Below are 26,450 nucleotides of genomic sequence, written 5' to 3'. Positions count from 1 at the left end.
CTCAACATATGCAAGCAATTTCATGTCAACCACACGGTGGTACTATAAAGGGAACTATTATATCTTGATCTATTAGTCTCTTATTAAATTTGTCACACCGCTAACCTGTAAAGTATGGTTGAGTTTGGCCACTATGTGGCACTGTTGACAAGGAAAAACTATTCATGCAAGCTCAGAGGCCAAATTGTTTCAGCTTGTCTTGGAAAATATTGCATTTGAAGATGTGTGTGTGTGTGTGTGTGTGTGTGTGTGTGTGTGTGTGTGTGTGTATAGATGCTATATATCAAATTTTGTGCCGATCGGTCCAGCAGTTCTGGGGAAGACGTTTTAAAGTAGTCAAGATCAGTGAAATTGATCCAATATACATCAAAATCATATAGCACAATCAGTTTGATTTCAGTTCTGATATTTGGCAAGCGTGGTAAACAGTACAGACTTTTTTTCCTGATGGTGGCACAGTGGGCCCATAGCTGAACCACGGCATTGCTGCTTGCAGCTATACTTGTATATGAATAACTACAATTTATAGATGGTTTGAAATTTGTCATTGAAATTTAGAGCCATTGGAATTTTTACATATTGCCCCATTTACATTTTGTAATTTGCCAATGGTCCCTATAGCACCATAAGGATATCCAAATTTACCACAGGCATTACGATTGGGTCACGTGCAGCTGCACTCCAAATTAATGATTACTTGTGTGCGGCCAGCAGTGGGCAGGATTGAAACAAACCCAACCTTCATTTAGGTGATGACACAGTCACAACCACAAATCTCACAAAACTCAAGTTTTGGACAAGACTGACTTAGACCAAAATTATCCTATTTACACTGTAGTCAACTTTAACAGTAGAATAAATGTTTGACTCATATCAATGCCACATAGGCTGTTTTCTAAATGAGAAGTCATTTTTTGGGGGATAATTGCTTTTAAAAAAGACAATGCCTAACATGCGATCCGATTGAATAACAGCCTGAGTATCATGGAATCACCACCCATAGGCTCCTCTGTCAGAGAAACAGTTTTGTTACACTTCAAGTAACTTTACGAACCACCCATCACCAACCATAAGTTGATCATTAAACATTCTCACATGGGACACTGTTTGCTAAAGCAGTCAACATTAACAGAGATCCATCCAGTCACCAATATGCTGAGTTGACAAAGGTCACAGTGCCAAGGTCACAATAGTAGTACTACTTTCTTTACAGAATAAAAATACAAAAAGCATAAGGCCATCGCTCCAGACGGCTATCCTACGAATCAGGTTTGAAGAGTTAGCGGGGTAACTTGTCAACTCGAAGTTCAACTCCTGATAACTAGTTTAAGAATGTGGCTCACCTTTCAGTCAGGTACATTTCTATGGCAACAAATCCTTCAAAACTAACCTGCTCCAGGGCAGGCAAAATCCATTTATCCTGAATGAAGTGTCTGAGCAGCGAGTTGAGGACCAATTAAATTCCCTCCCTCTCGCAAAGATTGCATCATCAACCCCTTCATTTGCAAAAGACTAAATATTTTATTAATCTATTTTTTTGTTAAAAAAAATAGTAACATGTTAAAATACCCATCAAATTATTTTGTATTTACAGAATGCATTTGAAACTTCACACACAGTAAAAGTTTAGTATGACAAATAAGATTTCTAAAATAATTGTATCAATAAGAGTGGGAGGGAAAAAGGTGCTTATGCATTGATAAGCACACCAAAGACAGCATTAACGATAATAGAATTAAGCCGGCACTTCTAAAAGCCTTTTTCACACCACTGGGATTGAGCCTATAGCTTGCTGAATTTGCAAGAATTTTGGCACAAATGAAAATGTGGCACGGACTAAACCATGGATTGATGTTTCAGTGTCTCAATGAAGAGATCGGCATTCGACTAGCCCGCGCAGTTAGAAGCCTGCTAGAGTTAGCGGCAGGCGGACAAGCAATATCCACCGCCCTAGTACAGAAAAAGCCAGACCTGGAATGTGAAGCTAACAGAAGCTGGTTAGCCTTAAAACCCTGAGTAGATCTAGCTTGTGTCGTAGGATACCCCTCTATTCGGTGTGGCTGGGCCTCTGGGTTGTTGCATCCTCCTGATGCAAAAACCCAGAGTAATCTCTCAAACATGAATTAAAACCAAAGTAGAGAAAATGAATGCCTGAGTCATACAAGCTACATCATGTGTTTGTATGAATGTATTCAGGGGTCAACTTAGAAAGGAAACTGTGCCACTGTTTAGGATGAGATGCATACATTGGGAACTTCCATTAACATAAAATTGAGGACAGTTCTCACATCTAGAGAATCCCAATTTAACCCCTCTGGGTATCTATTTGTAAGTATAGCCCTGTATTACTTCAAGAAGTTGCAATACAATATTTTAGGTTATACCACAGCAGCTTAAATCAAGAACAATATCAAATAAAAACCAGAAAGTCTCTCTCAACGAAGATTAAACAGATTTAACAGTAGTACAGAGAATGCTGTGAACATGATCTCTAATGGTACCTAGTGTGCTTGAATGAAATGGACGAGACAGTATAGATGGGATTCATTCAGCATGTTCTACAGCAGCGTTTCCCCAACTACACCCAGTCTGTGGACCAGCTCCCTCAGATGGGTAACTGACACCAATTGAGTCAGCTCAAGTGCTTGGTGCTCCACCAATGAGAACCATAGATTGGGCCCCGCCCCCCCCCCCAAAAAAAAGCTAAAGCAGTAGCATTACTTCTTCCTCAGTACGCCATGTCAGGATATGCTGTTCAAAAACAATAAGGTGTACAGTATTTGACAGAAGCAGAAAGAGCGGTGTTTATGAAGCCATTTTTAGTGGAGTAGCATGGCCAATTGTAACTAAATATCTCCCATTTAACTCCTGAAAGATCCATGTAATGGCACAATGTAAATGTAATTTCTAATTAAGCCAACATATGCAACGTTTACCGAATGCAGAAAGATTGCCTTTTTTTAAATTTCAGTCTCCCTATAGTTCGGATCTTCCACATTGAATCTAAGCACGTCGTCTCAACTGCTGTTTGATGCGAAGGAGTTTCGCAAGAACTAAGAGCTGGATTCAATCCCTAGCGGGAAAGATCCGCGTTATAGCTCGATTTACATTTCAAGGCAATGTTCCCGCGTTCGCAGAGACTGCATTTCTTGTAAATGCTGCATGTCAGCTCAATTGTAAATTACCTTTAATTTTTCAAATGCGGATCTTCCGTGATACAGATTCAATCTAGCCCAAGAGAGCAGTTTGAGATTAAGTAGTAATAAAACAGTACATTCAATTAAAAGCTAGCCTTTGAGTCTTCTTGTTCTGTACCGCACTAGTCAGGCGGAGATTACATGATATAAAACAAGAACCTTCAAATGTCACCTAATGTCCCATATAATCTGCTGTTTACATTTCAAGAACTGAAGTTTGGAAACGTTATCAGCACATATAGGTCCGTTACTGGCATCTGAAACCTTATAGCAGCAGCGTTAGCGCCAGACCCAGGTCAGTCAGTCAACAATGGAAACTTCGTGGACGTCAACTCCCAAAGGAATTCAAACTCAGGTCCCTTCCCTCCCGTTAAAGATTTTAAAAACGGTGCAAAAAAATTATATATATTATTGCAGAATATGCACTGCTGGCCCTCTAAAGGAGAGAAAAGACTGTCACCAGTCAAATGTCATGTCTCCACGGCATTTCCTTCAGTTTCTCCTTGGCTCCAGTAGTTTTTTTTAAAGTGTTAATGGCCCTTGTACAATAAGTCAAACAGTTGTTAACCCATGGTTCACTGAAAAGGCAGGTGTACTTCCTCAGCTGTAGTCAGTCACTCAGTTTACAGTCACAGAGCTCTTTGTAAATCCTCTTGCGAACTTTGGGCATGTCGTCCTGTGTGAACTGCAGCGGTTCTTTTAAAGCCAGGCACTTGCAGTACTGTGAGAGAAGCAGAGATAAAAATTTTAAAAAATAAATAAATAAAAAGGCTCACCATAGCAGTGTGTGTGGGGAATTTGCAGTATGGAGGGAAATTCCTCACTCACCTCCAATACGAAGACGCCACAGTCACTGTCGTTCTTCTGTTGAGGAATACCCTGAGGGTGAGAACCAGAGAGTAGTCAAAACAGAGCCAATTGGAAATTGTGAGAGAACAGTCACAGTGCCATCTGAAACAATACCTTGTTTATAATCATCTTCCAGCCATTCTGATAGGAAGCTTGTTTCTTCTCCTTTGCCTCGGCCAGGATGTATCTCATGATGTTCTGTCGGGCCGATAAGATGAAAAAAAAGGTTGAGTTACACATGGACTCCTTCAGGGTTCCCAAAATGTGGACTAGGTAGACTAGGGATGAGCAACTGATGGGGGCCAAAAAAAAAAAAAGGGACCTCATGAGGCCGCAGTGGCTGCTGGGTCTGTACCCACAGCAATACAGCCCCCCCTCTGAGCAAAACATTTTAGCAGCTAAGAGAAAAACATATGTTTTAATTTCCTGCAATTTTACAAATGTTTTACACATGAAGGAGGATGTCTTCCCTGTAACGCACATCGTTCAGATTGTAGGCAATGACAAGCTCAGTCCGATGATGCTGTGACACACCGCCCCAGACCATGACGGACCCTCCTCCTCCAAATCGATCCCGCTCCAGAGTACAGGCCTGTAACGCTCATTCCTTCGATGATAAACGTGAATCCGACCATCACCCCTGGTGAGACAAAACCGCAACTCCTCAGTGAAGAGCACTTTTAGCCAGTCCTGTCTGGTCCAACAACGGTGGGTTAGTGCCCACAGGCAATGTCTGGTGAGGACCTGCCTTACAACAGGCCTACAAGCCCTCAGTCCAGCCGCTTTCAGCCTATTGTGGACAGTCTGAGCACTGATGGAGGGATTGTGCGTTCCTGGTGTAACTCGGGCAGTGGTTGTTGTCATCCTGTATCTGTTCCGCAGGTGTGATGTTTGGATGTTTGCCACTGCGAGGACAATCAGCTGTCCGTCCCGTCTCCCTGTCTTAGGCGTCTCACAGTATGGACATTGCAATTTATGGCCCTGGCCACATTTGCAGTCCTCATGCCTCCTTGCAGAATGCCTAAGGCACAATCACACAGATGAGCAGGGACCCTGGTCGTCTTTCTTTTGGTGTTTTTCAGAGTCAGTAGAAAGGCCTCTTTAGTGTCTTAAGTTTCCATAACTGTGACCTTAATTGCCTGTAAGCTGTTAGTGTCTTAACGACCGTTCCACAGGTGCATGTTCAATAATTGTTTATGGTTCATTGAACAAGCTTGGGAAACAGTGTTTAAACCCTTTACAATGAAGATCTGTGAAGTTATTTGGATGTTCACGAATTATCTTTGAAAGACAGGGTCCTGAAAAAGGGACGTTTCTTTTTTTGCTGAGTTTGATAACTGATGATCAATGGGCCCCACCCTGGTTGTAACTCATCCATACTTACCACAAGTTTATATCACTGGCCACTAGACTAACTTACCAATCCCCCCCAAACAAATTTGCTGTCATGGGCTAATTGATTGACATTGATGCACAACCAAATTTGTAAATTGTACTCAAAAGTAAGTTGAGCCCCCAACTGAGTCCTCCCCCCACCAAAAAAAAGCAATCAGCGGGCCTACGTAGACCAATGTTAATATTTGCCATGCTTATCAAATCAATGTTCCTCAAGTCTAGGATGAAATTCAGAGAAGCAAGAGTTTTAGAGCAGCAGAGGACTGTAAAGTGTGTGTGAGCATACCTCTATGGTGTATTTGAAGACGATGCCCTGTGAGTCATAGTAGTGGATGTGGTGGTTGGCCATGTCTACTGTGATCAGGGACCAGTGGATCTCCAGGTGGATAGGAATCAGCAGCAGACTCTTGGAAAACAGATCCACCTGCCAAACGGAGAGAGACCCGAGTGGTATACTACGACGCAAGCAAGATCTACTCAGGTTTCCTAAAAGCTAGCCAGTTTCAGTTTGCGTCATATTCTAGTTCAGGCTTCGTCCATACTAGGACCGTGGATATTGCTCCTCCGCCTGCCGCCAATTCTAGCAGGCTTGTAACTGTGCGTGCATGTCGTGTGTGGCTAGTCACTCTTCATTGCGACAATGCTGAAACAAATTCATGGGCAAGTCAGTGTCACATTTTCATTTGTGATGAAATCAAAATGAAAGAAAAGTTATTGCTAATTCAGCAGACTCATGTGAAATAGAAGTGTCATCTTCATTTTATTTATCGGCATTTCAGTCTTTGGTGTGCTTATCTGATTGCGGGGTTGGGTTAAATGCAGAAGATAATAATAATAAAATAAGTGTACAGTAGCGATCCTGGTTTATAAACTACAGTATTGACATGCACAGTACTAAAACTTTTGTATGAAGTTTCAAATGCATTCGGTCGTTACTAAATGTACAATGTGATAGGTTTTTAAAACCATTTGATTCCTAAAATATTTCAAATCCGTCATCTTCCTCAAAGGGGATGATGACGGAATCGGATTTCATTGGTCTTTAACTTGTGTCAGACACTTCATTCAAAAATCAATGGAGTTAGCCCTGAATTACCTGCTCTGGGGCAGGGTTAGTTGTTCTGAAGAACTGGTTGCCATCGTGGTACCGGTTATCCCGAGTTGAACAAAGTTACCTTTAACTCCTCAAACCTGACTTGAAGTATAGGGCTCAGATCAAAACACAATCACTAGTCTAACTTTATTCAGAGCTTTAATGCTTTTTGAAGTCAGTTCCAGATATGTATTTTTTTATCACGGTTTTCAGTTTCGATAATTATTTAAAAATTAAATGCATTATGAAATAATTACATAAAAATAAATGAGCTTTTTAATGGAAATTCCAAAGCCAAAAATAGTAAACATTCAATTGCCAAAACATTAAATATTCTAGTGTCCGTTAGGTATCAATAGAAACATGGGAAATTACTTAAGCAATAATACGAGAGGCCATGCGTTATGACATTTTATCATGGCTTTTGACAGCCATTCCAGAAAGCACTTCAATACAAACCAACTGGGCAGTGATGTAGCTATGGTTCTTCATTTCACTCCTTTTCGGTGTCCTTTATAGTAGCAGCGCTAACATTACTGATTTCTGCATGTCTGTTAATGCTAGGCTCAGGTTGCTGGTCCACTTGCTCTTCTCGTTGGAACCATTCATTAAACTTTAGTGGATAAAACAAATCAAAAAGTAACTTTAAAAATCATCCATGACGAGTTACAGGTGTTAAGACTAGTGGTTGTAAAAGTAGTAGTGTGTTGCTAGGTAACGACAAACAATGCCACTTTATATGAACGTGGCCGTGTGTCGTCTCTGTCATGGGCAGGAGAGGCTAACAACGGGAATTCCAAACCACTCGTTGTATAATATGAAATACAATATTTCAGTTGTGTATATTCGTTTTTATTTGAGTAAATGATTTCTCATTCCGTAAAGTCATCTCTGCTCAGGCAGTAGCAGCCAGCCAGACCAGCTAATGTTCTCTGTGCTCCCCGTACTGTACTGACTTTAGTCATTCTATTTGGCTAGTCTAGCCTGCCTAAGTATGCTGCAGAGCTGTCTTCTTCGAATGCATACATTCCTCTCACAGTCTGCATCTAACCAAACGCAGCAGGCGTACATTTTTAAATTAAAAAAAATTAAAAAAAGTGTCTCTCTCCAGAGAGGAAGAGGTAAAACTTCTCGCTTTGCTCGGGCCAAAATAAGGCCAATGCGTTTCTATGGGCTTATTTTGGACCTAAGCTTGTCGCCTGCCTTCCCACCTTTGGGGCAATGGCTCCCATTGTTAGGGTGGCGAAATGAGCATTGCATCATTACATAGATGGGTTGGTTGTTTAGCAACAAAACTGGAGCGTGTGCAACTATGGGGCAAAACAGACTTGGTTGGCTTAGATGGTTGACAACATGTAAACTAGATTTAGTCACCAATTTTATTGAAAACAAACATTTGCACACTTGTTGTCTCAAATAATCCGTAACAGATGTTGGTTAGCTAGTGAGCAAAGTTGTGCCATAGAAAACGCCTCAAAACAAGACATGGTATCAAGAACAAGATAAAACGAGCCAACTATGATACCCCACATGGCAGCTTCTTGTCATTGTTGCTAGATATCTGGCCATCCAGAATCACAACACACAGAAGTGTGTGCACCGTTTGTGACGTTGTCAGTTAATTAGTCTACAGTATACCGATCTCTGTCCGAGCTAGAAACAGGCGCCACGGATTATGGTCATTGTACAGTCATGGCCAAAATGTAAGAATGACATTCATTTTCACAAAGTCTGCTGCCTCAGTTTGTATGACGGCAATTTGCATATACTCCAGAATGTTATGAAGAGTGATCAGATGAATTGCAAGTAATTGCAAAGTCCCTCCTAAAGTTGATTCAGCTGCAGGAACAGGGAGCCACCAGTACAGAGCTTGCTGGCAAAGACTTTTGAAGGATGGCCTGGTGTCAAGAAGGGCAGCAAAGAAGCCACTTCTCTCCAGGAAAAACATCAGGGACAGACTGATATTCTGCAAAAGGTACAGGGATTGGACTGCTGAGGACTGGGGTAAAGTCATTTTCTCTGATGTATCCCCTTTCCGATTGTTTGGGGCATCCGGAAAAAAGCTTGTCCGAAGACGACAAGGTGAGCGCTACCATCAGTCCTGTGTCATGCCAACAGTAAAGCATCCTGAGGCCATTCATGTGTGGGGTTGCTTCTCAGCCAAGGGAGTGGACTCACTCACAATTTTGCCTAAGAACACAGCCATGAATAAAGAATAGTACCAACACATCCTCCGTGAGCAACTTCTCCCAACCATCCAGGAACAGTTGTGACGAACAATGCCTTTTCCAGCATGATGGAGCACCTTGCCATAAGGCAAAAGTGATAACTAAGTGGCTCGGGGAACAAAATATCAATATTTTGGGTCCATGGCCAGGAAACCTTAATCCCATTGAGAACTTGTGGTCAATCCTCAAGAGGCCAGTGGACAAACAAAAACCCACAAATTCTGACAAACTCCAAGCATTGATTATGCAAGAATGGGCTGCCATCAGTCAGGATGTGGCCCATAAGTTAATTGACAGCATGCCAGGGCGGATTGCAGAGGTCTTGAAAAAGAAGGGTCAACACTGCAAATATTGACTCTTTGCATCAACTTCCTGTAATTGTTAATAAAAGCCTGACACTTATGAAATGCTCGTAATTATACTTCAGTATTCCATAGTGACATCTGACAAAAATATCTCAAGACACTGAAGCAGCAAACTTTGTGGAAATGAATGTGTGTGTCATTCAATACTTTTGGCCACGACTGTACACTGAACAAAAATTAACACAACATGTAAAGTGTTGGTCCCATGTTTCATGAGCTGAAATAAAAAAGATAGCAGAAATGTTCCAAACGCACAAAAGCTTATCTCTCCAATTATGCACAAATTTGTTTACATCCATGTTAGTGAGCATTTCTCCTTTGCCAAGATAATCCATCCACCTATAAAGAAGCTGATTAAACAGCATGGTCATTACACAGGTGCACTTTGTGCTGGAACAATAAAAAGGCCACTAACATGTGCAGTTGTCACAATGCCACAGATGTCATATGTTTTGTAGGGAGCATGCAATCGGCATGCTGACTGCAGGAATGTCCACAAGAGCCGTTGGCAAAGAATTGAATATTAATTTCTCTACCATAAGCCTACCAACGTCATTTTAGAGAATTTGGCAGTACGTCCAACCGGCTTCACAACCGCAGACCACGTGTATGGCGTCATGTAGGCGAGTGATTTTCTGATGTCAACATTGTGAACGGAGTGCCCCATGGTGGCGGTATGGTATGGGCAGGCATAAGCTACAAACACAACTGTATTTTATCAATGGCAATTTGAACGCACAAAAACACTGACAAGATCCTGAGGCCCATTTCTTTTCTTTTTTTTTTTTTTAAGGCATCCGTGACCAACAGATGCATATCTGTATTCCCAGTCACGTGAAATCCATAGATTCGAGTTTTTCAATTGACTGATCTTCTGTAACGCAGTAAAACCTTTGAAATTGTTGCATTTATATTTTTGTTAACTTCCACGTTTCTGCAATGAACTATGTTGAATATTTGCTTAATAAAACTAAAAGACTTGCTTCAGCCCAGAGTCCATCAGTTCTTGACTTGATTTCTCGTTAATAATTTAATTTCTCTAGAGAAATGGCGCATTGGGCTCACAACTAAAAACTAAATGAAATTCAAGTAATTGATCTGACATCAGTCAATTAGCTGTTTAATAACCACAAAAACAAAACATCATTTTGGTTAATCACTCAGCACTACAGAGCTTATGATCTGACCTACCATCAGCTTACCTTTTTGGTCCATCTCTTAACCCCTTCATAGCCTTTGGCCACCAGCTGCCTGTGAAAAAAGCTGTTGAAGAAATGAACCTGCAGGAGAAAACAGAAGAAAATTCAGTAACCTTGGAAACCCAACATAAGACCGCCATCCTAACAACTCCCTTTTACCAATAACCCTTTGTTGAACATTCTGATCAAGGATCCAAAATGAATGCACTTGAATGAATGTACTCCCACCTTGTGCTCTGTAGCCTCCATGATCAATTCGCCATACATGTTTATCACCTAGACACACAAGACATAGAAACATGAAAATGTTTACTTAATCCTCGTTATTCTTGGTGGAACATAGGGCCTGCACTAAAGTTTTTGAATTTCAGGTTAGATAAAACAGTGAATCAGGTTTATAAGCAGCAAGCACAGTTTTCTATGGGCCATAGCTACCTGGTCGTTGACCCAGTTTTGATCGTCCAGTGTGGACAGGTCCTCCAGGGTCAGAGTGTGCTTGTTGTAGTCCACTTTAAAGCAGTTCATAGGGATGGAGGCTAGACCTGCTTTGTACTTCACAACTTCTAAATGGATGTTTAGCTTCCTGGTACAGAGGGATGAGACAGGTCAAACCAAGGGTTAAATAGAATAACAAGTAGACAAAAGAACAGATGCAGTCAGCATAACAATGGAAATCAGTGGTGAAAGTAAAACTGGTTTGTGGGGTGTCTCATGATTCATACTTGTCATTGAAGTCCACGTTACACTTGTTCTTCAGGTGCTCCAAGACATCAGTCTCACTGAGGGGGATGAAACTCCCGTACGTCACATAGAAGAGCTCCAGGAACTCTGAGGGAGAGACAGGCAACTTAAGTAAAAAGGTCATATCCAGTGAAATTTTAAAATCATAGTTACAATAAAAGTCTAGTACCATGAATGAGGTCTCTGATTCCATCATGGATGCCCTCTTCTGGTTTGGGTTGTTGTGGTGATGGCTGGGACTGCTGTGCTGGGTTTGTGGCACTTCCCTGCTCAGGTCTTGGAGCCCACACTCCTATCTTGCAGTAATCTTGGTGGTCCCACATGGCAAATGGGTGGAGGATGCTGCACAGAATAATGCCTGGGGAAACACAGGCTATGGCTGATGGTTCCACCTCCATAGGGGCGCTACAGTCTGTTGGTTCCTCTTCGGGGACAGCTGATGTACCGTTGGAAAGGAAGACAGCTGGGTCACCAGCCTGGGGCGAGGGCTGCTTTAATGACCTCCATCTTAGGGTCTATAACCAGCTGTTTGACTGAACCAGAACCAGGGGCCTTCTCCCCCACACACACAGCCCCTTCACAGGCTCTCTCCTGCTCTATTATTGAATCAGCAAAATGCTCAACCACTGATGTCGTTACCGGTTGAACCACAGTGTACGTTAACAAACTGTATGGGTCAGAAGTTACAGGTGAAGCCAAAGAGTTTGTTACCTGCTCCACAGCAGAGTCTTTCTCCAGCTCCTCTCGGATGGCTGTTACCTGCTCCTCTGTCATCAGGGTCTTCTTATAAGATGGGCGACCACCCTTTCTCGTCAGGGTCTCCCCCAGTGCCTGGCCCTTGCCTTTCCCCGGCTGGGCCCTGCGTTGTCGGGACTTGCCACCCGGATTCTTCCCATGTGGGGCCTTCCCATCATGGAGCTTAGAGTTGGGCCCACAGCAGTCACATGCCTTCGGTGTCCTCTTCCTCTCAGAAGAGCGGCCATTGGTGCCCACCTGTGCCGGCGGCGTGTGGGGGGCTGAGCCGTTATGAACCATGGCTCTGTCCTCAGCCCCTACCCCATCTCGCCACGGCTGCCTCCGGCCCTCAGTGCTGGTCCCAGCCCTTCAGGGGCCCTGAACCATGGAGCTCCCCAGTGGATGGACTCTAGATGAGTCACACCAGTCTCTCAGATGGTGGAGAATGTAGATTCTCAGGGACTATGCCTTGCTGCTCCTCCTATGCTTCCCTAAGCAGTACTCCGGATTGGCGTGTTTGTGAACATACACCGTACAAACAAGGGTTCAGTTCCATGGGTGGTCTTCTCACAACCTGCTCGGACAAATCTTCTTAGGAGCCAAGGAAGAAGCTGCATTCAAGTAAAGAGCCGTGTTAGGCTAAATGTGTAAAATTAACAATTAGTGTGTGAAATGAACGTACTACTCTGTGCAATTTGATGACAACAGTACTGTGTAGATAGATAGCTAGGCAAATTAGAAGATAGTGGTATGACCTGTGTTGTCAAATGTTGCCCCATCACAGCCATCTAATATTTTCCTAGCTCAAGAATGTACTCTTAAGGAGTGTAGGAGCCTACAGTTAGGTTATTTTCAGAGGTAGACTGGCTCTGGCAGCCAAAAACTACATCTAAACATGAATCGATTCTCAATTGAAAAACAGTTAGAAGCATAAAGCCCTTCACATCAAAATAATTTCACAAATGGAAAATATACACCCTCTGTACACTGTTTTAACAGGCTTTATCACAGCTGCGCTGCAGCCGACAGTGTGTTTTGTGTAACGGCCTTCTCCCGTTACACAAGTGTTGAGCATACTACGTAGCTAGTTGGCACAGGTGCCGCCTCAGTCTTCCGTAAACACCCACTGTAACATGGAGATATGGCCTAGTGGGAACAGTAACACTAAAAAAGGTGTGTAGTAATTTAAAAAGATGCAATGCAGAAATCGCTCCACCATTTCTTGGTTGCTAAAAATCTAATAGATCGTGTAATTTTAGTTTGTGACCAAACAAGCAAGTTTAGTGTTCAATGACTCTCCATCATGTGAAATCTTTTCCATAACCAAAAATATTGTATTTTCAGCTGGTGTTCGAAACCTAAAAAGTAAGATGCAAACATTTTTTTTTTTAAATTGACTTAATGGGAAGCATAGAAATAGCGCACATGGAACAGATCTACTGCTTCTTAGGACTTGTTTTCAATGACAGATCTATACACACACTTAGTTGAATTTGGTCGGGTCGCCCAAAAGTCACATATTACAGCTTTAACATTATGTTCTGAAAATTATTTCTTGCTAATATGAAAAGGAACTCGTTTCCAAAACCGTACCGCAAGTGATGCATGTTCACGTTCAGAATGAGCGTCAGGGCTCTTCTAAACAAAAGTACCCCAGGAAAAAAGATACTTCAATAGGCACTAGTTACATGCTGACCACACCGGACGCATTGCAAAATAAAATGTACACATACATGTTATTCAATCATTTCAAGCGAGCGTCTATATCCAGCCACTAAAATATAACTTGGGCTGTATTTTGTTCTATTTTAGACACTTGACGCGCTGCAAGTCCTGCCTCACCATCTCATCATTGTTTTTTAGGAGCATATACCCATGTGGGTGATTGAAAGATGAGGTCCAGACTCCAGTCCAGTTAGTTGCAGTAATGCACCTTAAAGTTGGTTGCCAACCAGTAGTGGAGGCTGGTAGGAAGAGCTATAGGAGGACGGGCTCATTGTAACAGCTGGAATGGAATTTCTTTAACTAGGCAAGTGAATTAAGAACAAATTCTTATTTACAATGACGGCCTACCAAAAGGCCTCCTGCGGGGACGGGGGCTGGGATTAAAATTAAATTTAAAAAAAAGGACCAAACATCACAACAAGAGACAACACGAAGAGAGACCTAAGACAACATAGCATGGTAGCAGCAGAACACGGTAGCAGCACAACACATGGTACAAACAGCACAAATGGCAAGAAGGTAGAGACAATACATTACGCAAAGCAGCCACAACGGTCAGTAAGAATGTCCGTGATGGAGTCTTTGAATGAAGAGATTGAGATAACAAACAGGACAGTTTTGATACAGCGAACTAAAAAGATGAGCGACCCAGGGATGTCTGTGCTTTGGGGACATTTATCAGAATGTGACTGGCAGAACGGGTGTTGCATGTGGAGGATGAGGGCTGCAGTAGATATCGCAGATAGGAGGGAGGAGGGAGTGAGGCCTAAGACGGTTTTATAAATAATCATCGACAGGTATACAGAGATGACCAGAAGAGTATACGAGTGCAGTGATGTGTCCTAGAAGGAGCATTGGTGCAAAATATGATGGCCGAATGGTAAAGAACATCTAGCCGCTCGAGAGCACCCTTACCTGCCGATCTATAAATTACATCCCCGTAATCTAGCATGGGAAAGATGGTCATCTGAATCAGGGTTAGTTTGGCAGGTGGGATGAAAGCGGAGCGATTACAATAGAGGAAACCAAGTCTAGATTTAACTTAAGCCTGCAGCTTCAGCATGTGCTGAGAGAAGGACAGTGTACCATCTAACCATACTCCCAAGTACTTGTATGAGGTCACTCCCTCAAGCTCCAAACCCTCAGGAGGTAATAATCACACCTGTGGGGAGAGGGGCATTCTTCTTACCAAACCACATGACCTTTGTTTTGGAGGTGTTGAGAACAAGGTTAAGGGGAGAGAAATCTTGTTGGACACTAAGAAAGCTTTGTTGTAGAGCATTTCACACAAAATCCAGGGAGGGACCAGCTGAGTATAAGAATATCATCTGCATATAAAATGGATGAGAGAACTTCCTACTGCCTGAGCTATGTTGTTGATGTAAATTGAGAAGAACGTGGGGCCTAGAATCAAGCCTTGGGGTACACCCTTGGTGACAGGCAGTGGCTGAGAGATGTTCTGACTTTATACACTGCAGTCTTTGAGGTAGTTAGCAAATCATATCAAAAGACCACTCAGAGACAACAATACTCCTTAGCTGGCCCACAAGTTTGGAATGGTCTACCGTATCAAAAGCTTTGGCCAAGTCAATAAAAATAGCAGCACAACATTGCTTAGAATCAAGGGCAATGGTGACATCATTGAGGCCCTTTAAGGTTGCAGTGACACATCCATAACCTGAGCCGAAACCAGAAAGAATACTATAGACATCAAGAAAGCCAGTCGATTATTGTCAAGTTTTTCCAACACTTTTGATAAGAAATAGGCCTATAACAGTTAGGATCCAGGTCTAACCATTTTTCCAGTACTTTTTGGGGTTAGACCCACAGAGAGAAATGCTCCTTAAAGTAACTAACTTTGGCCTTCCGGATAGCCTGAGTGCACTTATTTCTCATTTGCCTGAACAAGAGCCTGTCAGCCTGAGTATGCGTGTTGAGCATGTCGCCAAATGCAATTCTTGAGGTGGAGTAACTCTGCAAGATCACAGTCATACCAAGGGCTGAAACTGTTTTTAAATGCTAATTTCTCTTTATGGGGGCGTGTTTGTTAATATCACAAATTATATCAATAAAATTATCAAAAAATAAAAACCAAGCATCGTCGACAGAGGGGATCAAGCTGATTCTATACCAATTTAAAGAGGCCAGGTCATGAAGGAAGGCTCGCTCATTAATGTTTTTTTAGCAAGTGTATGACAAATCAGGACAGGTCGTTTCACTGAGCAGCCATTAGGAACACAGGCTGTAAAACAGTGATCACTACGGTCATTACAGAGGACTTGGTCAGGTGGTTTAAGCATGTCCCAGTTTAGGTCACCTAGCAGGACAAATTCAGACTTAGTGTAAGGGACCAGGAGAGCGCTTAGGGCAGGTAGGGTACAGGTCGGTGCTGATGGAGGATGATAGCAACCAGCAACAGTCAGAGGTATTTGAAAGTTTAACGCTTAAAAACAAGCAAATCAAATTGTTTGGGGACAGATTTGGTGGAAACAACCGAGCACTGAAGGTGATCCTTGGTAAAGATTGCCACTCCAACTTTGGAAGATCTGTCTTGCCGAAAAAGGTTATAACCAGAAAGGTTAACATCGGTATTCAAAACGCTCTTAACCACGTCTCAGTAATGACCAAAAACCTGGATTGGAGCTGTGAACCCACACTTTCAATTGATCCATTTTAGGTAATAAGCTTCTAGAGTTAATGTGCAGAAAACCCAGGCTTTTACAAGAACAGAAATCAGTGAAACATATCAGAGCACAAGTCAGAATTAGGGCTAACAACAAGTAGATGGGCCAGGGTGTACATGCACATTTCCAGATATCATCAACAGTAATACAATCAATCAACGGCATAGGACAGGGAGAGCTCTGCAGTGATGATTTATTACATTTGAATGTGCATCAGTTGGCGACAAGATCATATTACACAGCAATTTCATCCGGTAACATGAATACAAAGCCGGCGAGAGGTGGTTAGAATAGGATGGGAGGCCAAGAGTCCGTGTAACCAATAGAGAGTCAGAGTCCCGAGTGTGGGAACAAACAGTCTGACCCACAGTTGGGTAAACAAGAGTTCAGTCAACAAAGCATGCAGGAGTCGAGACAAATAGCAAAATGCACAAGAAAAAAAAAACGAATTGGGGCTAGCCATTTTAAGGTCAGAGTCACTCGCCCCAACAGTGCCTGTGTGCTGGAGGCGAGCGAAAGCTCAGGGGGGTGGGGGGGGGTACCTGTACCAGGGGAAGACAACCAGGGCAGACGGTGAACAGATTGCCAGGTGGAATCCAAGCAGCAGTGCAGCAGGCAACGGAAGTAGGTGTCACACCCACTTGGAAGAAGCTTTTTTCTTGAGGCAGATCTCTTGTAGAAAATGCCAATAGATGGTCTCTGAACTGCAGGAGGGGGCTTCGAGGCCTCTGAATTTGGGTGGGGTAGCCTGCCATTTGTTGGGCTCAAAGGCTTTAACACTTCACACATCAGTGCTAACTGAAGTTGTATCTGGTCGGTCTCAGTTCCAGGTTGGAGGGTAGCATTACTCCTTCCAGGTCATTTTGTCCAAAATTAGGTTGTAGGTTTGGATTGTTGATCTGGAGTGAAGGTTATGCTGTGAAGGGTAGCATCCTGTATATGTCTCGAATTTCCTGTCTGCAGGGGAAAAAAATATATATACAAAACCAAAGCATGGACGACGAGAAGAATGTAAATCGAATCCATGTTTCTCATTCCAGACCTGAGTGCCCTTAACCAACACAAAAACATCCTGTGGCGTTCTGCATTAGCGTCGAACAGCCCCCATGATATGCAACTTTTCAGAGAAGTTAGAAAAGCCAAGGCGAGCTTTTTCAAGCAGAAATTGCTTCCTGCAACACAAATTCAAAAAAGTTCTGGGATACTGTAAAGTCCATGAATAATAAGAACACCTCCTCCCAGCTGCCCACTGCACTGAAGATAGGAAACTGTCACCTCCGATAAATCCACTATAATTGAGAATTTCAATAAGCATTTTTCTATGGCTGGCCATGCTTTCCACCTGGCTACCCCTACCGCGGTCAACAGCACTGCACCCCCCCACAGCTAGTCGCCAAACCCTTCCCCATTTCTCCTTCTCCCAAATCCAGTCAGCTGATGTTCTGAAAGAGCTGCAAAATCTGGACCCCTAAAAATCACCCGGTCTAGACAATCTGGACCCTTTCTAAGATTATCTGCCGAAATTGTTGCAACCCCTATTACTAGCCTGCTCAACCTCTCGTGTCGTTCCAAAAAGATTGCAAAAGATTGGAAAGCAGCTGCTGTCATCCCCCTCCTTTGAAGAGGGGACACTCTTGACCCAAACTGCTACAGACCTATCTATCCTACCCTGCCTTTCTAAGGTCTTCGAAAGCCAAGTCAACAAACAAATTTCCGACCATTTCGAATCCCACCACACCTTCTCCGCTATGCAATCTGGTTTCAGAGCTGGTCATGGGTGCACCTCAGCCACGCTCAAGGTCCTAAACGATATCGTAACCGCCATCGATAAGAAACAATACTGTGCTGCCGTATTCATTGACCTGGCCAAGGCTTTCGACTCTGTCAATCACCACATTCTTATCGGCAGACTCAACAGCCTTGGTTTCTCAAATGATTGCCTCTCCTGGTTCACCAACTACTTCTCTGATAGAGTTCAATGTGTCAAGTCGGATGGCCTGTTGTCCGGGCCTCTGGTAGTCTCTATGGGGGTGCCACAGGGTTCAACTCTTGGGCCAACTCTTTTCTCTGTATACATCAATGATGTCGCTCTTGCTGCTGGTGAGTCTCTGATCCACCTCTACGCAGACGACACCATTCTGTATACTTCTGGCCCTTCTTTGGACACTGTTAACAACCCTCCAGACGAGCTTCAATGCCATACAACTCTCCTTCTGAGGCCTCCAACTGCTCTTAAATACAAGTAAAACTAAATGCATGCTCTTCAACCGATCGCTGCCCGCACCTGCCCGCCCGTCCAGCATCACTACTCTGGACGGTTCTGACTTCACAGAATATGTGGACAACTACAAATACCTAGGTGTCTGGTTAGACTGTAAGCTCTCTTTCCAGACTCAAAGCAAACATCTCCAATCCAAAGTTAAATCTAGAATTGGCTTCCTATTTCGCAACAAAGCATCCTTCACTCATGCTGCCAAACATACCCTCGTAAAACTGACCATCCTACCGATCCTCGACTTTGGCGATGTAATTTACAAAATAGCCTCCAATACCCTACTCAATAAACTGGATGCAGTCTATCACAGTGCCATCCATTTTGTCACCAAAGCCCCATATACTACCCACCACTGCGACCTGTACGCTCTCGTTGGCTGGCCTTCGCTTCATAATCGTCGCCAAACCCACTGGCTCCAGGTCATCTACAAGACCCTGCTAGGTAAAGTCCCCCCTTATCTCAGCTCACTGGTCACCGTAGCAGCACCCACCTGTAGCACGCGCTCCAGCAGGTATATCTCTAGTCACCCCCAAAGCCAATTCCTCCTTTGGCCGTCTCTCCTTCCAGTTCTCTGCTGCCAATGACTGGAACGAACTACAAAAATCTCTGAAACTGGAAACACTTATCTCCCTCACTAGCTTTAAGCACCAACTGTCAGAGCAGCTCACAGATCACTGCACCTGTACATAGCCCATCTATAATTTAGCCCAAACAACTACCGCTTCCCCTACCGTATTTATTTATTTAGCTCCTTTGCACCCCATTATTTCTATTTCTACTTTGCACTTTCTTCCACTACAAATCTACCATTCCAGTGTTTTACTTGCTATATTGTATTTACTTTGCCACCATGGCCTTTTTTGCCTTTACCTCCCTTATCTCACCTCATTTGCTCACATTGTAGATAGACTTATTTTTCTACTGTATTATTGACTGTATGTTTGTTTTACTCCATGTGTAACTGTGTTGTATGTTGTCGAACTGCTTTGCTTTATCTTGGCCAGGTCGCAATTGTAAATGAGAATTTGTTCTCAACTTGCCTACCTGGTTAAATAAAGGTGAAATAAATCAAATTAAAATTCTTTATCCATGACACACATGCAGTAGTTAATAATCCATGTCTATGGTTTTGTTTGGTTTTATGAAAGGAGAGACAGAATCAGGGAGAGAGGTGGAGGTTGGAAGGTAGGGGGAGGATGCAGGGCTATTCAGGCAGCTACATTGGTCTCAGCTCCTGCAATGAAATACACAGAACAGAGTCAAAAATGTGGTTTCCATGTGTTTGATAGCATTCCATTAATTCCATCCCAGCCATTACAATGAACCTGTCCTGTAGCTCCCCCCACCAGCCTCCACCATATAAATCCACAGAAGACAACTGAACTAGAGATTACTAGAAACTAGATAGGTTTCCCCTTTATCTGTGGACTCATTGTCGGAGTAGAGAACACACAATTTTATGTGACTAAAAATTGGTCGATATTTTACAAAGATCCAGCAAAAAGAGACAGTACATTTCAAGTAAAATAACAGGTCAATGTTTATATCCCAGGACAAATTGCTAGCTGGCTAGATAAATGTTTCAAGCGGTCCCCAAATGAATATAGTTGGTTCAGAGTTCGTTTTGATATTTCAACCTGCTTGTCCTGATCATGTCAGGTGGGATAGACAAACTCAACAAGCGCACGTGCGGAGCCATTTTGGTCGTCATGTTAGGTCTGAGGTAATCCTTTCTTTGCTTCCACTACAACTAGGATACTGATGTGACATTTATATTTACGATTCTGACATTTACCCTCTATCATTACGTAAATAAAGACAATATCCAAATATAAATGTTTATAATTAATATTATTGGCATACTATTTATAGGGCTAATCCTTTCCTAAAGTAACATGTATTACAGTTAATAATGGTTATGTCTAAGAAATAAAACATCTCACTGACAAGTTCAGTTGCTGTTGGACGTTAGCTTGCAAGCAAGTTACCACCTATGTGAAGTTACCCACAATAAGGATTAGCCACAAGTGGAATTTGCTGTTGGCTTTCAAAATAAAAAGCCCCGCCATTTAAAAGTGATGCAAACGGCTACAAATAGTGGAGTCATGCCATATTTGGACAAAGTAATGCTAAACAAGGTTGGAGAGTTGTTATAAATTCAACAAAAGACAACAGTTAATTTGACCAAGAAAAAAGTTGAAATCGCACTGTGGGTGTGGATTGGGGGCATACTTATATGCACCTTGAGTCCGGGACATGGGGTATATAGAGAGCAATAATAATGGCGTCTTTTTGTAGGCACTAACTCCGTCATGGTCGTTGGACAAAGATTTTCATGGGTAATATATTATTATTATTTTTTTTTGGGGGGGGGTTATTGGATAAACGCTGAAAATAAGGTATGTAAACACAGGTTTAGGAGATCATATACGTTTTGTTCCAAGAGATCAAGCAATCAGCTAACGTCACTTTGATTTGTTAAGCATGCATGTAATAAATAAAAAAAACACAAAACACACATGGCTTCATAATTCACTATCATGTTAACTGACTTCTCATAGAACAAAACGTATACGATCTCCTAAGCCTGTGTTAACCTAAACGTCAGACCTTATTTTCGGCCTTCATCCCAAAACCGTTTCCCCATATGAATGACAACCAGAGGTACCTCATTTCCGGTTTATGGGACTATAAACTGGCAAACTATTTTGTTTCTAGTTTCACACGTCTTTTTTGTTGTTGTTGCAGACGGTCTTATCCAGGAGCTACTACAGGGGCAATTAGGGTTAAGTGCCTTGCTTTAGGACATATTAGGGACATAGTCGGCTTGGGAATTGGAACCAGCGACCTTTCGGTTACCCAACGTTCTTAACCGCAAGGCTACCTGCAGCCCCAGTTACCTAGCTAGTATGGGAAGGGAAAGAGAGGGGGGGAATACCTAGTCAGCTGTACAACTGTATGCATTCAACTGAAATGTGTATTCCGCATTTAACCCAACCCCTCTGAATCAGAGCGGTGCCATAATCGACATCCACGTCTTCGGCGCTCAGCCATGTATACAATATAACCTGGAACTACTTTTGCGTGTTGGATAAGGCAAGGCTATTTCTCTACTGTTTGTCGTCGTGTGTGAATGTTGCGAACAAGCTTGCTGGCATTGCAAGCTGACTAGTTACCAACACAAATGGTTATTCCTGTTATTTCCATGGCTGAAAAAGCGATCGGTCTGCACAGATACACTACTTTAACTCGTTCTTCCAGTAACGATAACTCGCGAATAGAAACACATAAAAGCACATACGTTACCACATTTCTGCAATAGTGAAAGAAGTTGCGCCGCTACTACAACGATATCAAACAAATCACTTGTCAAACAATCGGTCTCATGAGTTTGCGGTCGCTTACTGATTGCGTCACATTTAAGCGCAAACACTATACCATAGAGAATTATAGAGGTCTCCAGTGGCCAAAATTTCGTTTTAGTATGTGAAGCACAAGTGAGAGCGTCCACCATTCTAATGTAGTCAACTGGGTGGGACTTCCAACTGCATTGGCTGATCCCTCCTGGTGACCCGGTTGGAGTCATGTACAACTGGGTCATCAGAAGGGATCAACAAATTGTGAAAAATAAAAATGACTACTTAAAGATGGAGATAGCCTCAATAGCGCTGCCTATACTGTCACAGTTGCTATAGTGGCACAGATAGAAAGATGTTGCCTGGCTACCCAAACTCCTTGTTCTGGCCAAACACTACACTACGCCCACAGACAATATTTTCTTCTCCACAATGAGTCTGGATCTATCTCCCAACAATTTCCATTCTAGACCATCTGATTGGTCCCAGAAACCAAAGGGTCTGGATTTGAGTACCTCCCCGACAATTTCTAGATAGAAATCCATTCTAGACCATCTGATTCCAGAAACCAATGGGTTGGGTCAGAGCCAGAACACACATGGGTAAAGCAGAGTTTGAAAATTCGTCATTGGCTTTGATACTCTGATTGGTTAGAGATTATCCAATCGCTAACTTTGTTTTGTACAACACCACTCATTTTGACATCACTACAAACGACTTCAATGATGGCAGTCTCAGACTGAAGTATGTAGCAAACGAGAGCAGCAGAAGAATTCAGTTCGAAATGTCAGGCAAACAAAGATGAGCCCTCTATCTATCTCTATGCTGCAGCCCAATCTGGCGACCACATGTCAAAAGGAAAATAGTGGGCGTGTGGAAAAGGTGTATCGAAAGGGTCAGTACTATCTGGAATCTTTGTAACATCCCTAAACCCTAACTTTACCCTAATCTTAAACCCTTACCTAACCCTTCATTTAAAGAACGACCGCCCCAAAAAGCAAGTAATCCCTTTGAAAACGGCCTGTGTGGCATCAATATGAGTCCGAAACATTTACGGTAGTGTCAAAACTGACTACAAAGTGTAAATAGGATCATTTTTGTCAGTCTCGTTTAAAACAGTTTGGAACTTCAGTGCGTCACGAGTGAAGGTTTGGTTTGGATTACAATTATGTAAACAAATCATGCCCTCTTTTGCCAAACTCCACGTGAAAATCGACCATCCTCCCACTTCGCTTCCCTTCATTGAGGGGACTCGATGAATCTGGCATTCGTTTTTAATCTGGCATTCGTTTTGGAACCCCTCCTGCCTCCCGGGTGTAAACCAGGACACCTGTTCATAGTCAATGGTAAAATCGGTTCAAAACAAAAGTGACCTAATTAGCACTTGGAGTAATGAGTAAGATTCTGTGTTTTCTATGGAATGCCGTTTGGGTCCTAAAGCACGTGGTCAAAACGCATATTTTTAATGCTGCGTGTGTAAAGTAAGCAGGAGCAGGCCCTAAATTAACGTCTTCACTCGCTAAATCAATGCATACACGCGTCAAATAAGCGCGTGCAAATGTGTTAAATAAACGGCTGCAAGCGATCCTGCACACTCAAATTCACGCCTATAGCTGCTAAATAAACACCTACACACGATAATTTAACGCGTTCTTTAATATGCTAATTTTACCAGCAATTTCCCTAGCTCCTTTCAGTCGGTGTACAGTCCGTTTGATGCAACAACACAACAATTGAAGATGGCGAGAAGGAACTTCCATATCCGCTGCAAACAGACCCTAAATTGCTGCACTCGGCTTCTGCTCTTCGATAATCCTGGACTTGATGCCCTTCAGTCCATGTTAACAAGGTTGATTCGGATTAAATACTATTATTACTTAATCATAAAGTTGATCTGCTAGCTAACACAGAGGACGGATCTGTGTATGTCTATGCAGTTATGTTGGAGGCTCAGACATTGAGACAGCAGTGCAAGTAATTTAGGCCTATGTGTCACTAATATTGTAAGTCTGATTAGGCCAAGGGAGTATTTCATATTTAGCTAGTATATGTAGAATATATATATTTTATTGTAATGAATGCTGGTATTTAAATGGCTGGATTGCTAAATTAGTTACTAGATCGCTTGATAACGTTCCTTAGCCACACACCCCGGCCATAGCCACAGTGAACGGCACCGTCTTGTAATATTTTTACAGCCCTGCTAGGTACATAAAGGTGACTTATTATCAAGGAGTACTGACGTCAAACATGTTTTTGTATTTTTAGGCAAAATAACAACGGAAGGCCTAAAGCTTCAGGCAGACTGGCTGGCTAGCTATAATTTCAATGCTACATAGCTTCATTAGCATGAAAACATTTACAAAGCTCATTTGACCTAGGACAACCCTGTAAAAACTTTGCTAATATCTACAACATATCAGCTTTCCAACAACACAGATATTAATTTTGAATACCCTTTGAAATATGAATATTTCATCTAAGCCTATGATGTAGAAATTAACAACTTCAGACATAAACCAGGAGCGTTAACGTTAGTACTATGGTACTGTTTGAACAGGAATCGCAGTCCCATCCATGGTCTCTATTTTCACAAAACTGTCGTCTTGCAGAATGGAAACCATGCAGAGGAGTCTTGAGTGGGCTATGGGGAGGCTGATAAATGTTGGGTGTGGTTGGATTTACTGTTGTTTTTTTTGGGGGGGGGGGGTTCACTCTTCGTTCTCCTGCTGCCCATTCTATTCGTTCTTCGTCAACATTTCTATTTATGTCTTGGCTTTAAAATCCAATATTATAAATATTACTTGGCCACAATTTGTGACAGTTACTATAATTTAAGTGTTTTTGGAATGAGGGGAGTGGGCTGTGTCACAATACATTAAGTAGCCTAAACACAGTGTATTATTGTTACAGCCGGCTCCTCGGACTTGGAGAGGAGCTAGAGGTGCACCTTGTTATGCCATCATTCAAGAGCAACTGAGGTTTCTGATGTCCTGTGCTTTCAGTGCGTCTCAGATGGCAGATATTCTACATGTGTCCCGATCGACAGTCAAACGTCGTCTAAGGTTAGTTGTGCTTGGAAGTAATGCTATAAACTGCAGACTCTAGATGCATGGTTTCCAGTTTCTTACCAGTCAAACAATTTAGAATGACTACAATCAAGACAGGACTTTAAAATGACTATGATGATATGCATTACCTCATCCCTGCCCATTGTTACTCTTTTTTTCCAGACACTTCAGTCTGTCACATGCACCGTTATATTCTGACATGTCAGACTTGGCTCTGGATGAAAAGATTAAGGACTTGGTGGCTGGGAACGACAAACGTGGACCGGAGGCTGTTCGATCACAATTAAGGGCTCTGGGTGCAGAGACGCAGAGTGACGGACAGCATGCTTCGTGTTAACCCGAGGGCGTCTGCCCTCAGAGCCATGTCGCAGAGGCTGCATAGGTCATACCATGTTGCTGGACCAAACTCGTTATGTCACCTTGATGGAAGCCACAAACTGATAAGGTAGATGTATCTTTGTGATAGACACAATTATCTATATCACTGGTGAGAAGTTGTACATTGTAACATCTCAAATTGTTCATCAACAACTAACAGTTCAGTAAGCAATGGCCCTTGATATCATATGTCACTCATGTGGATAATAATTGTTGGTTTTTGTTGCTTTGTATTTGTTTTTGTTTCGATACAAATTTAACTAGGTTGGGTCTGCTGTATGGTCGGGGTTTCTCCCTATGGGTTAGCCCTCTAACTACCTGACCCTATAACTCCGAGTTGTGGTCACCAGTATGATAAGGGAGTATAAGCCAATTTGGAAATGGTGTCAACAGTGTGTTGGTATGCTCTTTGACATTTGTCTGAGGAATTTTGTAAAAAGGAAATTGGGAAGATAATAATTTGTCATACGGTAAATCGTTTTCTGAGTCAGAAATGCCTTAAACTGTTGTTTTGGTCTGTCCTCTCTTAAAGTTATGGCGATAGTGACTACCGATGGCATCTACATATATGCATGGAAAGAATAATATGACATGAACAGTGTGAGCTTCACCCCCCTAACCGACTGAAGTAATGGCGTTCACTACAGCCCTGTCCTGCACCACTTCTACTGAGACCTGAGTCCGAGCCAGCAATCTGTGTACGAGCGGCAGGAGGGCTGCATGAGTCCTGAGACCGTGCATGTGGAGTGAGCATGGTGAGAGATCACGTCCAAACTTCTCTCATGCTGCTGGTGCACTGGTGGAAAACTGGACCAGACAGAATGGACTGTACAGAATGGTGGTGGCGGTTCAGGTGAGAGATTTGTATGCTTGGGAAAATCGGATTATTCCCCAGATATTCAAATTGGCAAATTATCAAGGGCCATCAACTGTGACAGGCATGCGTTACATAAAATCAGCAAAAAAAGAAATGTCCCTTTTTCAGGACCCTGTCTTTCAAAGATATTTGGATTTTTACGAATTAACTTAATTGGAAAGGGTTTAAACACTGTTTCCCATGCTTTCTTTTCTCTCCAAAACTCTTGAACGTGCCGTCCTTGGCCAGCTCTCTTGCCATCTCTCTCAGAATGACCTTCTTGATCCTAATCAGTCAGGTTTC

The 26,450-nt window shown here is 42.6% G+C and overlaps 1 protein-coding gene across 1 annotated transcript; it reads right to left on the bottom strand.

Annotated features, from left to right (window-relative positions):
• Window positions 1-2,170: 2,170 nt before the first annotated feature.
• Window positions 2,171-21,919, bottom strand: LOC106583960 (sentrin-specific protease 5). Its single transcript, XM_014168675.2, is given in 11 exon segments — window positions 2,171-3,918; window positions 4,026-4,076; window positions 4,161-4,244; window positions 5,728-5,865; window positions 10,330-10,407; window positions 10,555-10,602; window positions 10,762-10,909; window positions 11,049-11,154; window positions 11,237-11,545; window positions 11,547-12,413; window positions 21,788-21,919. Coding segments are annotated over 10 exon segments (1,629 nt in total). The 5' UTR covers window positions 12,103-12,413; window positions 21,788-21,919; the 3' UTR covers window positions 2,171-3,807.
• Window positions 21,920-26,450: the final 4,531 nt, after the last annotated feature.

The sequence above is a fragment of the Salmo salar genome, chromosome ssa23 (genome assembly GCF_905237065.1).
Source record: "Salmo salar chromosome ssa23, Ssal_v3.1, whole genome shotgun sequence".
NCBI classification, from domain to species: domain Eukaryota; kingdom Metazoa; phylum Chordata; class Actinopteri; order Salmoniformes; family Salmonidae; genus Salmo; species Salmo salar.
Note: the sequence above shows the minus strand (reverse complement) of the source record. Positions and strands in the feature narration are given on the sequence as shown.